The sequence below is a fragment of the Tribolium madens genome, unplaced genomic scaffold, assembly GCF_015345945.1.
Source record: "Tribolium madens isolate multiple individuals breed KSU strain unplaced genomic scaffold, Tmad_KSU_1.1 Scaffold_19;HRSCAF=116;Tcas5.2_LG9, whole genome shotgun sequence".
NCBI lineage: Eukaryota > Metazoa > Arthropoda > Insecta > Coleoptera > Tenebrionidae > Tribolium > Tribolium madens.
Genome location: NW_025400983.1, coordinates 8163121 through 8176406, shown reverse-complemented (window position 1 = coordinate 8176406; position 13286 = coordinate 8163121). Strand labels below are relative to the sequence as shown.

Sequence of the window (13286 nt, the reverse complement as noted above, 5' to 3'; positions counted from 1 at the left end):
TTCATGGCTGACTACGACCTGTTTTCTAATTATGCATCACGTGACCGTAAAAATAATTGTATTTTTTCTCATTGATTTGTGTCCACAGATCTCATATCAATTTTTTTATCACCTCTGAGCTTCAAACTTTAGACTTGTTTGTAATACATTATTGAATGTGTATCAGAGGGTTGTCGCTTTTACCTACCACAAATTAATTATCCTGTGTACATCGCAAACACAATATACTTAAAAGCTTGCAACTCGAAGCAGAAGATGTGATCCGTTTGAGTCAGAAATGTGTCTAATTTTTTTATGTAGTAATCAATCAATATGCACTGAACAGGAATTCGTTAATAATCGCTATCATCAGATAAATAAATCGAGTAGATTATTGGCAAAATTCGACATGTCGTAATTATAATAAGTTATATAAATGATAAAATTTCGGGAATTTTCGAATTACGTCCAGCAGCTGGTGTTTCTATTATTTCTAATCAGTTTCACTTGGAAACAAAGAAAAATCGTCTATGTATAGGTATTCTACGCTGATACTATTTTCGTATAAATCTGGGCGGACATCCCCTGAAATATTCATTCAGTCAATCATCCCCAATTATCTTATCCAAGGACAAATTCTTCTCATATAAATTAACTTTATTAAACAAGTTTGGAAATTGCGGCAACTATCGCATGTAGTTCAAGTATCGAATATCGTCGGTGAGTTTGAAAACAGGGGGAGTGCTGATGAAATTCCATCGACATTAGTTTTTCAAAATAAGTTCATTTCGTATATAGCGACAAAATGTTTTTTTTTCTCTTCTTCGGTTGCGCCAAGCAACCGATTTTATGACGCCGCTTTACTAAAGATTTCTATTAAGCGCCGTCAATAAAAAATCAACATGCAACCGCTTAATTGAATCCGGGGGATGTAATATAGATGTATAAGAGATTTGTCGAGTGCAAATGCCGAAAAAAATAGTGATAAGATAGCACGTTTTGGGCTGTTCGTCCTACGCACCTGTTTCGTTACTACGGTAACAGGCAACAAACATTTACCGTGCTTTCACATGATTGAAGCTCTATCGCATTAGTGGCAGATGAAATACAAGAGTTGAATGATAAAACTGTTTGTCGAAGGCCGAGAAAAATAAATGCAAATAAATTTAGACGATCTCCTGTCACGCGGCGTCGATTTTAAAATGCTTTCCGAATTGTTTCAGATCCGAAATGAAAGCAACGTCGATCAAATTCAAGGTGACTCGAGAGGAGTCTCACGCAATTTCCGTGCCTACGTCTTCCGGCGGCTTTTCCGGAGGGGAATTGTTGACGCCTCATCTGTTGGCACCTCGGAATTCTCTTTCTTCCGTGGCGGGTGAGTGTGGGGGTAAACCCCAGATTTTTTCCCGGTCGAGACAATACAGTTTCCTGTTAGTTTGGAAACGAACCGGAGTTGTGGATTACTATAATTGCAGAATGCTCTACGAGACGGAGGCGACCTATAACGCTCCGGATTATGCCTCGGCTGAGCATGAGCTTGCCGGCAAGGAGTACTTCTGCACCGGCATCTACCACGGAATCTGAATGGCCGGCCGCAAGGTAAGAACTAATTCAAAGTTTACATTAGGAAATAAAAGTGTCAGAGATAGATACGCTACGTATTGTTTACGTTGTTGCGGTTTTGTATAAATATTTAATAACGAAATTAGAACACAATTGTAGGAGGAATTTGAATGGTAAATAGAATTTTTGGAGGTTTTCAAAGTGCAACGGCTCTGGGGTGTAGGTAATATCGATTGAAATAATAAGTTGTGGTGGGTTTAATGGTAGCTCTATGATTTATGAAGTCTCTAATGAGTTGTTTAGGTACCATTTTTATCATCAAGTAAAATTAGAAATTTAATATTATCTTGCATAAATTTTAAAACTTCAAAAATAGACGCTTTAAATTATTTCAGGTTTAACTAATATATTATTACGTCCGTAGTGTACTATATCTATTATTAAAAAAAAAATCGTTTCAATATGTTGTTTTGTTCTTTAGATAAAATTTTTTTCTTAATTTTGTACATCCCTGTTTTTTAACATACATTGAAAAAATAAAAAAAACGGTGAAGTAAGTGTCCCTTACTTTTACACGTTCTATAACATATCTCAAATTTACAAAAATCAGAAACAATGAGTTTTAAAAGTGAAGTTTTGGCGTGTTATTAGTCTTGTCACTTTGACATTAAATAAAAAATCACTCCTCAAATGTTGCGACTTGTTTTGTTATCGTTTACCAACCGACTGGGCGCCAATGGTAGACACTTCCAACACCTTTCACATTACCTTAACTTAATTTGTTGAATTTTGATTAAATATAAGTTATCTGTCAATCTGACATTTTTCACGAATCTATCCAACTTACTTCGATATCAAACTGAAAAGAAATAACTTTATTCTAGTAGTTAGTACCATTGGTATTGTTGGTTGCGGCAAAAGGAATCAGAAATTTACTGCTCTTGCTAAGAACACTAAAATTTACTCTTCTAACATAAATATAAAAAATGTTCTTTCTGTTATAGTTTTACAAGTAGGTATGTTAGAGGGTGTTATATTAACAATCACCCAGTGGCGTAACTAGAAAATTTGGGCCCCCCCGCGAAAGACGTCTGTTGGGCTCCTCTCTTCTCTGGTTTCGGAGAAGAGAGTAGTATACAGTATAAGAAGAAACTAAAAACTGCAATCCTTGTAGATTATACATACAGGTGTCAATTTTAAAACTTGCAATCGGCAAAATCTCTAGAACTAAAAAAATTATAGAGAATCACTCAACTGTTTCGGTGGTTTTTAGGGGAAATCAAAATGGCATGGTAAATGGCGCTCCTCCACCCACCCTTCAAGCCACAGCCACCTTAAGTTGAAAATTTTAAATGGCACGATTCTACTTGCGATACATCGTTGGAAAGCCCATAACAAGCGCTTTTCAAAAATGTCATACAACAGCCTATTTGGTAAAGCCATTTTTCCAATTATTCAAACACGAAGACGTTAAATTTTATTTTTTTTATATTCAAGGGTGGGTGGAAGTGTGTCACTTATCATGTCATTTTAATTCCCCCTAGGAACCACCAAAACGGTTTTGAGTGATTATTAATAACTTTTTCAGTTGAGAGAAATTGCCGATTTCAAGTTTTAAAATTGACACAGTGTATACATAGTATGTATATTTTATTTCGCTAACGAACAATAATTCTCAAAGAAACAATAGTAGAACAATCTAACAAAACAAATAACAATAAAAAAATTATAAGCAATAATAGCAGAGTAACAAAATTTCAGCTCACGTTTACTTAGGTAATTTGTTTTTTCTTTGCTTTTAAATTTGCAAAATTTTGGATAACATTGTCCATGTTTAATTTTTAAGCGACATCTTATTCTATTGACAAAATGGACAAATTTGTAAGCCTTTTTTGGTTCATAGAGTTCCGTAAATAYTTTTTATTAATTTTAATTTAGAAAAGGATATCTCCGCTGATGTGACGGTGACAGGCAGAGTTAAATACAGTAAAGAAGAAAAATTCTGCAGTTTTTTGTTTTTTATTGCATTGGCTTATAATAATTTATGTACACCCTTTAAATTTTTTTAAACTATTACTATTATTATTATTATTTTGGAAAGGGCCCTTTATCCCAAGGGCCCCCCCGCGGCCGCGGGCTTTGGCGGGTGGGTAGTTACGCCACTGCAATCACCAATTCATTTTTGCCAAAAAACAAAACAAAAACAACCAATCTGATTAGATATTTGTGATAAAAAACACAATTTATGCTGTATGATACCTAAAATATGAATAATATTTACTAATTAAATATTATTTTTAGATATTGTTAGCTCAGTTATTATTTTAACATTTTTTAAAGAATGGAAAATAATAGTTATTTATTATACAAGACAATAAAGAAATTGTTTATCTACGAGTGAAAAGGTTAAGTTTACGAGTGACGAAGTCACGAGTGCATTTTTTTCACGAGTAGATAAACAATCTTTATCGTCGTGTATAATATTTCGTTTTATTTTGTACTCACCTACCAGAATATAAACAGTAGATAATAATTACTTTATCTCACTAGACGATAACAGACTACTTTATTTACTGAAATTAGTTGATAAAATATAAACAATAGATAAAAATTACTTTATTTCATTAGACGATAAAAGACTACTTTATCTACTCAAATTAGTTGATAAAAACACTCTTTAACATTGAGTACAAAATAAAAATACTTAGGTACCATCACAGATGTACCATTATCTTATTCTAGTCCGACATTTGCACGTAAAAGTTAATAGGAAACTGTTTAAAAATTTGTAAAGGAAAATTATTCAGTGCCTGTAGGGCCCCAACAGCGTAAATTCGCCATTGGCGATAATGTAAATAAAAATACACCCCTGTCAATATTGTTTCGCAGGCTGAAACAGTGATAATCTTTCCCTTGACACGGCCATAACTTAGTCGTTATTTTTGAGTTAGAAAAATAATCCAATTACGCAGTAACCTTTACGAAGGAAGTTCCTTTCACATATACATACTTATTGTTGTTATGTTGGAACACAAAAGGTGGCATCGATTTTGTATATGTTTGGTGAAGCTTTATATGTTTCCCTTTATTTTCAAGAGGTTAGCATACAACACTGGATGTCTTTCTACAAATGAATTGTTTAAACTCAATGTGTACATTTTGTATGTAGAACGTTTGAAGAGCGACTCGAACAATACATGTAATTGTATAGAAAATTTTTCCGAATTTTCCTTTGAAATAAGAATAAATTAACTTTAGCGTCTGCTCCTGAAACATCTCTCTTTTCCTCCGATATGTAAATCATATCTCAATTAAATTTTCTCAAGTTTGGTGCCTTTATTCACGTGATTATCCTTGTTGTTCGGGAATTTCTTTGAAGGGGCACTTGATTGTGTAAGGGAGGCAATAATTAATCCGAGTTTGAGTCAGGTATTCAAACAATTCCGATTCACATGCACGGTTTTGACAAGTCATGAACTGTTTACTGGCGATTTGAGATTCCATATAATGACACCAGCTTGTCAAAGGTATTTTTTTGCAGTAAAAATGCCAAGTAAGATAAGATATCAGGAACATAGAAAAAATGTTTAAAACATTTGTGTGAAAAAATTTGACATTTATTTTTTGACATTTGATTTTATTATGTCTATTTAATGTTGCTTATGATCTCGTATATGTTTTTTTTATAATATTTAGAAAAAGTATAAAAACAGTCAACAAAAGCCACAAATTCAATTCGGGATACAACTTTTTGTTTCTAGGTTATGAATCGCATGTCTCTTATTGAACATATCTCAATATTGAACATTATTTAAGTATAAAACCATGGAAATAGTTATACGGACGCAAATGAAGTTGTTATTGATGTTTAGAAATTGTATACACCTTTTCCAAGTGTATTTCAGACATTGTCAGTTGTAGTTCAGATTAGTAAATTGTATTTAAGAAGTCGTCAGTTGTAGTTCAGATTAGTAAATAGTATTTCAGAAGTCGGTAAGTGTAGTTCATATCAGTAAATTGTATTTCAGAAAATGTCGTATGAAATTCAGAAAGTATCATTTGTAAATCAGATACGGATTATGGTAAGTTGTATTTCAGAAGTCATCAATTGTAGCTCAGATTAGTCAATTGTATTTCAGAGATAGTTCAGTCAAGTAAATTGTATTTTATAAAATATCATGTGAACGTCAGAACGTTTCATTTGTAACTCAGAGAGTAAGTATCATTTTATGATTAAGTTTATTAAAAAAAACAAACAGGTAAATAAAGGAAAAAAAATAATTAATTAAGTGGAAACACTGCACTGTTAACGCCCAACTTGCATATTTTTCAATGCTAAAGCAGCAACATGGTGAACTGTTGTATGTTGTGCTGCTCGGGCACAATCTCCTCCAACAATGCTGTCTTTTGCTAGATCTATAATTTGCTCCAAGTAAAGAAGACGTTGCTCCACAACACCAATGCCTCTAACTTCTGGAACCCGAAGATGAGTTTTTGTGTATGATTTAATTTTTGACCATATATTCTCGATGGGATTGAGCATCGGAGAATATAGTCCTAAACGCAACAGTGTTGCTTCCGTATTATCGATGACGTCTTCTAATCTTGCATGGCAAGGTGCGTTATCACATACAAGCACCAAGTCACTTACTTCATTTCCCATATCCTGCCATCGAATCAATAAATTAGTTACCCTAAGATTAGCAGAAGCCCATGTAAAAGGACCTCTACGACGTTCCATTGTCACTACTCCTGCTGCAGATATTGCACCTATCAGGTGAACATTAGGATCTCTTGCAGTTGGTAGGTGTTGAACAGCTCGCACACCAGCTCGAGCCCGACCTTTTGTGCGACGACAAAATAAATTGAAATTTGTTTCATACATCCACACGATTTGCTTTCCCCGCTCAATATATTTATTTAGCGATGCAACATATTCAGCTTGCTTCCTCTTGTTTTCTTCTGAGTTCATCGTAATTGATTGGTTTATGAGCTTGTTTCATTGTGAATATTCTACCTTCTAAATAATTTCCAATGGTGGATATAGAAACAATTTTTTGAAAATTGGCGACTATCTGTTCTTTTATTTGCTTTAATGTTAGGCCACAATCTTCTTCAATCCATTCAATAACGATGCTCATTTCATCTTCACTAAGTGCTTTGGGTTTTGTACCTCCTTTCCTCAACATTTCTTCGCGCACCCAGTGATACACTGTCTTGTATTTTATCCCGAGTGTGGCAGCGAGGGTCACCTAATTATCCCCCCATGTAACAATTCTTTGCCTGTCTTGATTGGAATACATATTATTCACCTTCCTTACGATCAGCTCCCTTCCAATTACTTTCATTCTACAGAAAGGACAAGCACTTCCTTGGACGTTATTTAAAAACTCAACACTTTTTACATGAAACAAGTGCCTACATGGTAATAAATGAAGAACGAGATTTCTTAGCATTAGACACCCTGCAAATTGCGCAATTAAAATCATTTTTACTTTATTCTAACAATGCAATTGTGACAATAGTTACAAATGTGTTGATGGTTGCTAAGGTAGTGAAATAATTGTTTTACTATGGGATGCGGATAAAACATATAATTGTGATTTTCTGAAATACATTTCACGTTTGATGAAATTTATTTTTCATATTTTTGAACTACAATTGACACAATCTGAAATACATTTTACGTTTCTGAAATACAGTTGATACTTTTTGAAATTTATTTTACATTTCTGAACTACAATTAACACAATCTGAAATACGTTTGACGCTTCTGAAATACAATTGAATCATTCTAAAATTCATTTTTTGCATCTGAAAAACATTAGACACTTTCTGAAATTAACCTGTTTCTTTCGGAACTACACTTGGAAAAGGTGTAGTTGTAGTTCATTTGTGTTTTACAAAATTTTCTGAATTTCTCAATTTGAACATAGATTCAAAGAGTTTTGTTTCTGCACGCCTCATATGATAATGTATTATTTAACTTTTTTTGTTTTGTTTCGTAAGGATCTCTATAGCCTGTTTGGTTTCATTTTAATTTATTTAGAAAATTGAATAATATAATGTATGTGACAGGGAGTGAGGTTACATGAAATGATGTTGGAAAATTGATTTTTAATGTAATATGAAGCGTAATTAAAATCAGATATTCTATCTCTGTTGCATCTCGTATAATATTACATTAAAAATTAACTCGGATTACGTACCACCTGTTGAATCTTACATTCTTATCTGCGGTTAATTAAATAAAAGTGAACTTTTGATTCGTCAGGTATTAATTTTCGTGAGGAAAGTTTCCTCAATCTTCATCTCCTGTAACTTTCCAGAAAATTTCGATAAAATCAATCAATTTTGCAATCTCATATTCTTGAACCTCAAGAAAATTAGATTTTGGTCAGGTGATTTAATACGAGTGGTAGTTAATCAAAGAGACAGTAATTAACCGACAGCTCTACTGGAGGTGACGAAATTTATTGACGAACTTGCACAGCTTCATGTTTTAATCAAAAGCACTTGATTGTTTCGGTTCCTAATGAAACTCGTGAGCTGTTTCGAAAAGAAAGTTTCTATATTAGCAATTATCTTTCATCGAATATAATGGGAAAAATTCGATCGCGAAAAGGGAAATCAATTGCGGGTGATTCACCCTCGCAACGTTTTCCACGAGTCTGCATTAAAACGCAAGCGCAAGGCTAAACCACGTGGTGAAATAGTCGTTTACCTGACAGTCTATTCGTGCGTTTGCGTTACTTCGGAACGAATATTCACGTATGAAACGGACTTTAGATAGAGTCGCTTTTGCAACGTGCGACAATTTTTTTTTCGGATAAATTACGATGAAGTCGTACAAGTCGCGTTTAGTTGTATGGAATTTGAAGTGAAAGTGTTCGATTTGAAGATACCAAGAGGAGATCGACATTGGATTCGTGAAAACTGGGGCAGTTATTATTGTTTGCTTTAGTTTTGTTTTCGGTGCAAACTTTCCAGTGCATTTATCGCGCCGGTGAGGTGGTAAAACCCGTCAATTTTATTTGATATTCATGTGTGAAAATTTACATACGGCTAAACGGCACAACTAGAATTTTTATTTGGCGATTTTTACGGCAGGGGAAGGACGAATATCGGTAATTGTGTAAATAAATTATTTTGCACGTTTTAAAAGAAAATTGTTTTCAATTGCTGTTGGTGTGCTAATTGTGTGTTTTTTAACAAATAGAAATGAGATTAAGGTAGATAATATCAGACTCAGGTATAGCACATCGTTGTAAACATCCTTTTATTCTTTTGTGTAAATGAATGATGGTGGAAGAGAAATGAGAAAATGATAATGATGTTTGGAATTTATATCAATGAATAATTTGTTAAAAGATTAAATTACCATCTCTTTGGTTATTTTTTTTATAAATTTTTATCGTTTGTTTATTTAAGGTGTCTGTTGTCATTTCACGTTTATATGGGTTCAAAGAATTGCAAATATGTTTCATTAAAAAGTAATGTAATTTTCCTGAGGGTGTTTGAAGGAATCCCGACGAAAAATTGTCATTTAAAAAATTCTTAGAAGCGTTGCAATTAATTAACACACAGCAATCACTTTCTTATTAAAATCATCGATCGGCCCTCGAAAAAACATCCCTTACAATAACTGCAAATGTAATCATTGTCGAGGACCGGTTGCTAATTATAATAATCGAATAATTCAGCGCTTTTTATCGATTGGAAGTGCTGTCGAGTGGGGTAACTAATCAAGCTTGATCGAAATAAATAAATAAATAAATGCACTCGAAAGTGCTTCCGGGGATCGGTTGAAGTGTATATGTGTGTTGACGATGTCATCAGCAGCGATCGAGGTGCAGCGTGAAGTTGCCTCCAGGTTGGAGAAAGACGGGAAATTGTGCGCGAAAAGTCACCGGTCGGCGTCGGAACAAGGACCTCATCCGGGGTATCACTTGTGGGGTACAAAGAGGTCGAGGAAGAGAACGTCAGCACCCCAGATGGGCGCCCAACCGAGAACAGCGTTGATCCTCAGGTCGAGGAGGTCGTGGCCGGTGGCGCCGGTCGCGAGCAGTAGGTGAGTGTGGATAAATTTCTAATAGACTTGGGGGATTTAATGTGGAAAACTTATCAAAGCGACGGCAAGGATTCGAAACGAAATTGTCAATCAGAGGAGATCAAACGGCCGCGTCGGGCGCGCTTCCCTATTAATTTAGCCAAACGAGATTAATTATGAACGTCTGAATTGTAATAACCCTTCGGGATCATTAAGGGTTTGTTTGGTGTCGCATTGTCACTGCGATAGCTAATGACAGTTGTGTCAGCGTCGACGTGCTGCGATATGATTAGATTCAGATTTTGGAAAGGGGCGAAGATGGATTAAATTTTTACCCGTCATATTCAGGAAAATCCTCGTTTCAATCTTGACGTTGGATGTTAACGTAACTTGTTACAATACCGCCTAAAGATGCGAGGGAATTAATAAGGAAAAAATCCGTGATGCGTCTCTAATAAACCTGTTGAATTCTTTTTGTCGAGCGTGAATAATTCAAGACTTCTTGGTGTAGTCAACAATAAACATTGTAAACAAGCCGCGGTCAGTGAAGAATCAAAGTATCTCCTTATAAATGTGGAAGGAAACGTTACACAAATTTATATACAGTGTGTCAGTTTTAAAAGTTGCAATCGGCAATATCTCTAGAACTGAAGAAAGTTATTGAGACTCAGTAATGTTTCGAAACTAGTGACAGAGAGACTAAATTGTCTGTCATGTGTTTTAGGACTACTGCTTTATGACGAGATTTTATGGTCAATAACGGACGGTCTCGAGTCTTTATCAAAAAATTTATAGGTGACTTTGTCAAGATTCCGGGGCTTTAATCGCTAAATGGACAGAGTTGGTATTTATAGATAAGCGAGATGAAAGCGGACCAGTGAAATTGCTAACAGAATGAAATGTAGGAAATAAGACAAGTATAAAAAAGGAACTCATAAGATGTTTCGTTTTTTTTCTAATATTTTGCAATAATTGGGTAGAAATTTTATGTAACACATAAGGTTCATGTGATATTTTTGTACTGTGGAGTTTTTGATCATTATACTGGGTAGGATAAATCTGAGAGAGACGAACTTCTCTATTTCTCATTTTCATTTTTGTCTATCTTTAGTGGAAGCATGCTTACAATTTACATTTTTTTTACATCAGAATGTATTAATTTTTTTTTTTGTATTTAAAAGAATGTGTTTTTCAGTTTGTTACTTTTTTAAGTTGTCTTAAAGTTCATGCTATGAGAAAAAAAAAAAACGTTTGTCGTTTGAATTGAAATAAGGAACATAATTTTAAACGAAATTATACAGAAGGTTTTTCTCTCGCGACTTGCCCTATGTCGACTCTGTAAAAAGTAGTGAGCAGTTTTATTAACAAATTTGTTGCCTCTAATGCCGGGTACACACCAAAATCCATGTTTTAAACTTGTTGCGAACATGTTCAAAACTCTTTCTTCTAAACAGTCTGAAACAGGTTCTAAACCTTTGCTCGTACACTGGTTCTGGACTAAATGTTGGTGACAATGTAAACCAATTTTTATAAAGTTTGATAAATTCAATTTAATTTGATAGTAAAATGTTTTTTTTTGTTTTTCTTTATTGAATTAAAAGAAGTACATTTAATTTTATTAATTTGGTTTGAAAAAATTATATTTAATGCAGTAGAACGTTTTAAATTAATGGATTATTGCGCTTTATTATAGGATATTCAAAGAAAATGACAAAACGTTTACTCGCTAGTCCTGCATTTGTTTGTATTGCTGCTGTAACAAGAATATGGCGCAATAAATCTAATAGAGAACTTATTTATTTGCTGCATTCACAACCAATGTAAAAATATGTCTTTATGTGTTGCACTTCATTATTTTATTCTGTGCGTCCACACCAAAAGTATTATAATCATAGCCAAATAATCTGAGGACTACTTTATGTGTTAACTTGTTGCGAACACCGTATCTTTGGTTTTACTGCTTCTGCAGAGACCGTGGAGGTTTCATGTTTTGACACACGTCTTCACTAACTCGAGTTTGCCGAACATGGTTCAGAATTTGGTAAAACTGTTCTGTACACTAGTGTGTACCCGTCATAAGAATTTGTTATTTAATTACAGCAATGAAGTTTTGACGCTGGAACAAAATATTTAAAAGATACGTAAATAAATAAATCAATAAATGAATATTAGGAGTAGTTTATTAACGCAAACAATGGCTAAAATTGAAATTTTAAATGCATCAAATAAAATTCGTACAAGCGAGGGGAATAATGTTATTTGAACAAAACTTTTCAACATAGCTAGAATAAATAGCAATAACATTAATAATATAATAAATTCAGAGATGACGTGAAGAAATTTATTAAAATTTACAATTCTAATATAATGTAAACAAAATTGAGTGTGCTGACAGATTGTAAATTTCAGTTTTTTCATCGATTATAATTATAGATTTAATTTAGAGTAATAATAGTAATTAAAAGAGTAATAATAATTCGTAAAGGTCATAAAGTATTACAGATAATTTTTGGTTGATATCATACACCTACATTTGTCTTATTTGTTTAGATATTTATTAAAAATCGAAAACCAAAAAATGCGATGTTGGAATCTTTCGTTCCAAACCTAATTTTATATTTTCTGTGAGAGGTATACAATATCATGTACGTACGATCCAAATTTTGTACACCACGTTTTATTTTTTGCTTTGATTTCTCCTAGTTTTGTTGATTCTTATATCTATAATTAGAAAATTAGAGAAATCTGTATATAGATTTCTCTAATTTTCTCATGATTTTTTTTGATTTCTTCTGATCTTCACATTATTTGTCAAATTTTCTCATGACATTCCACAAAAAATTAAACATCAGATAAGTTTAAGTTCATCGGAAACAAACATTACATTTTCTGTGCATCAATTTCTCGTGATTTTCTCCGATTTTCACTGATTTTTTTGTTTTCTTCTAATTTCTTCTGATTTACGTTTAAAAAAATCTCAAACAATTTTAATTTTATTTTATTAAGACTAAAGCTGTGTAATGCTGACTTCTGTTTATTAAGCTTGTTCAAATTTTTAAAATAATTTAGATTTAATGGTAATTTTAACTTATTGAAAGGTGTGACGAGAAATAAAATAATTTAAAATAAATTTGTTTAATTCAAATTTGCTTGCTGAACACAGGCATGGTGTATTTTTTATACTGAAATTTAAATTATGAAAACATATTTCTATCGATAAAATATTTATTAAAATTTTGTTGCAAACTGTAGGTAATCTAAAAGTATTTTGCGTTAAAATATTTGGCGAGGCTAGAAATAAAATATTCACGACCATAAATGTAATGTTGAATTTCTAAGTTTGACGGAGGTTGGAAAGTGTCTTATTACTTACTTTCTACTACCTAACTCCATTCTCATACTTCCATTTCTGCTCTCGTTTTCTACTTGTCATCCATTAGTGGATACACAGCTGCGTGCCGTAGTTCTGGCAGTGGTGTCCACTCCATTAATTCTTCGTCTGAATGCACCATTTCAATAGATTTGAAGACCTAATGAGCAAAAACTGCTATACACTTCTATCACAAAACTGCGTCACTAAGTTGTTTGTAATGTTTGTTCCCATGACGACGACACGGCAGACAGCTAACTCAATCGACGAGTCAAACGTACTTTTTCACGAAAATTAAAGATTGTGAATAAAATTGTATACAAA

General features: G+C 33.3%; 1 protein-coding gene across 2 annotated transcripts in view; it reads left to right on the top strand.

Annotated features, from left to right (window-relative positions):
* LOC123015974 (cAMP-specific 3',5'-cyclic phosphodiesterase) overlaps window positions 1-13286 on the top strand; it is a 107298-nt gene that overhangs the window by 509 nt on the left and 93503 nt on the right. Inside the window, exons 2-3 of one of the 2 annotated variants that reach the window (XM_044416104.1) lie at window positions 1203-1354; window positions 1455-1578. In XM_044416104.1, the coding sequence (XP_044272039.1) occupies window positions 1210-1354; window positions 1455-1578 (269 nt within the window). In that variant the 5' untranslated portion in view covers window positions 1203-1209. Of the gene's footprint in view, window positions 1-1202; window positions 1355-1454; window positions 1579-8725; window positions 9614-13286 lie in introns of those variants that run through there. The other variant, XM_044416105.1, reaches the window with a different exon arrangement.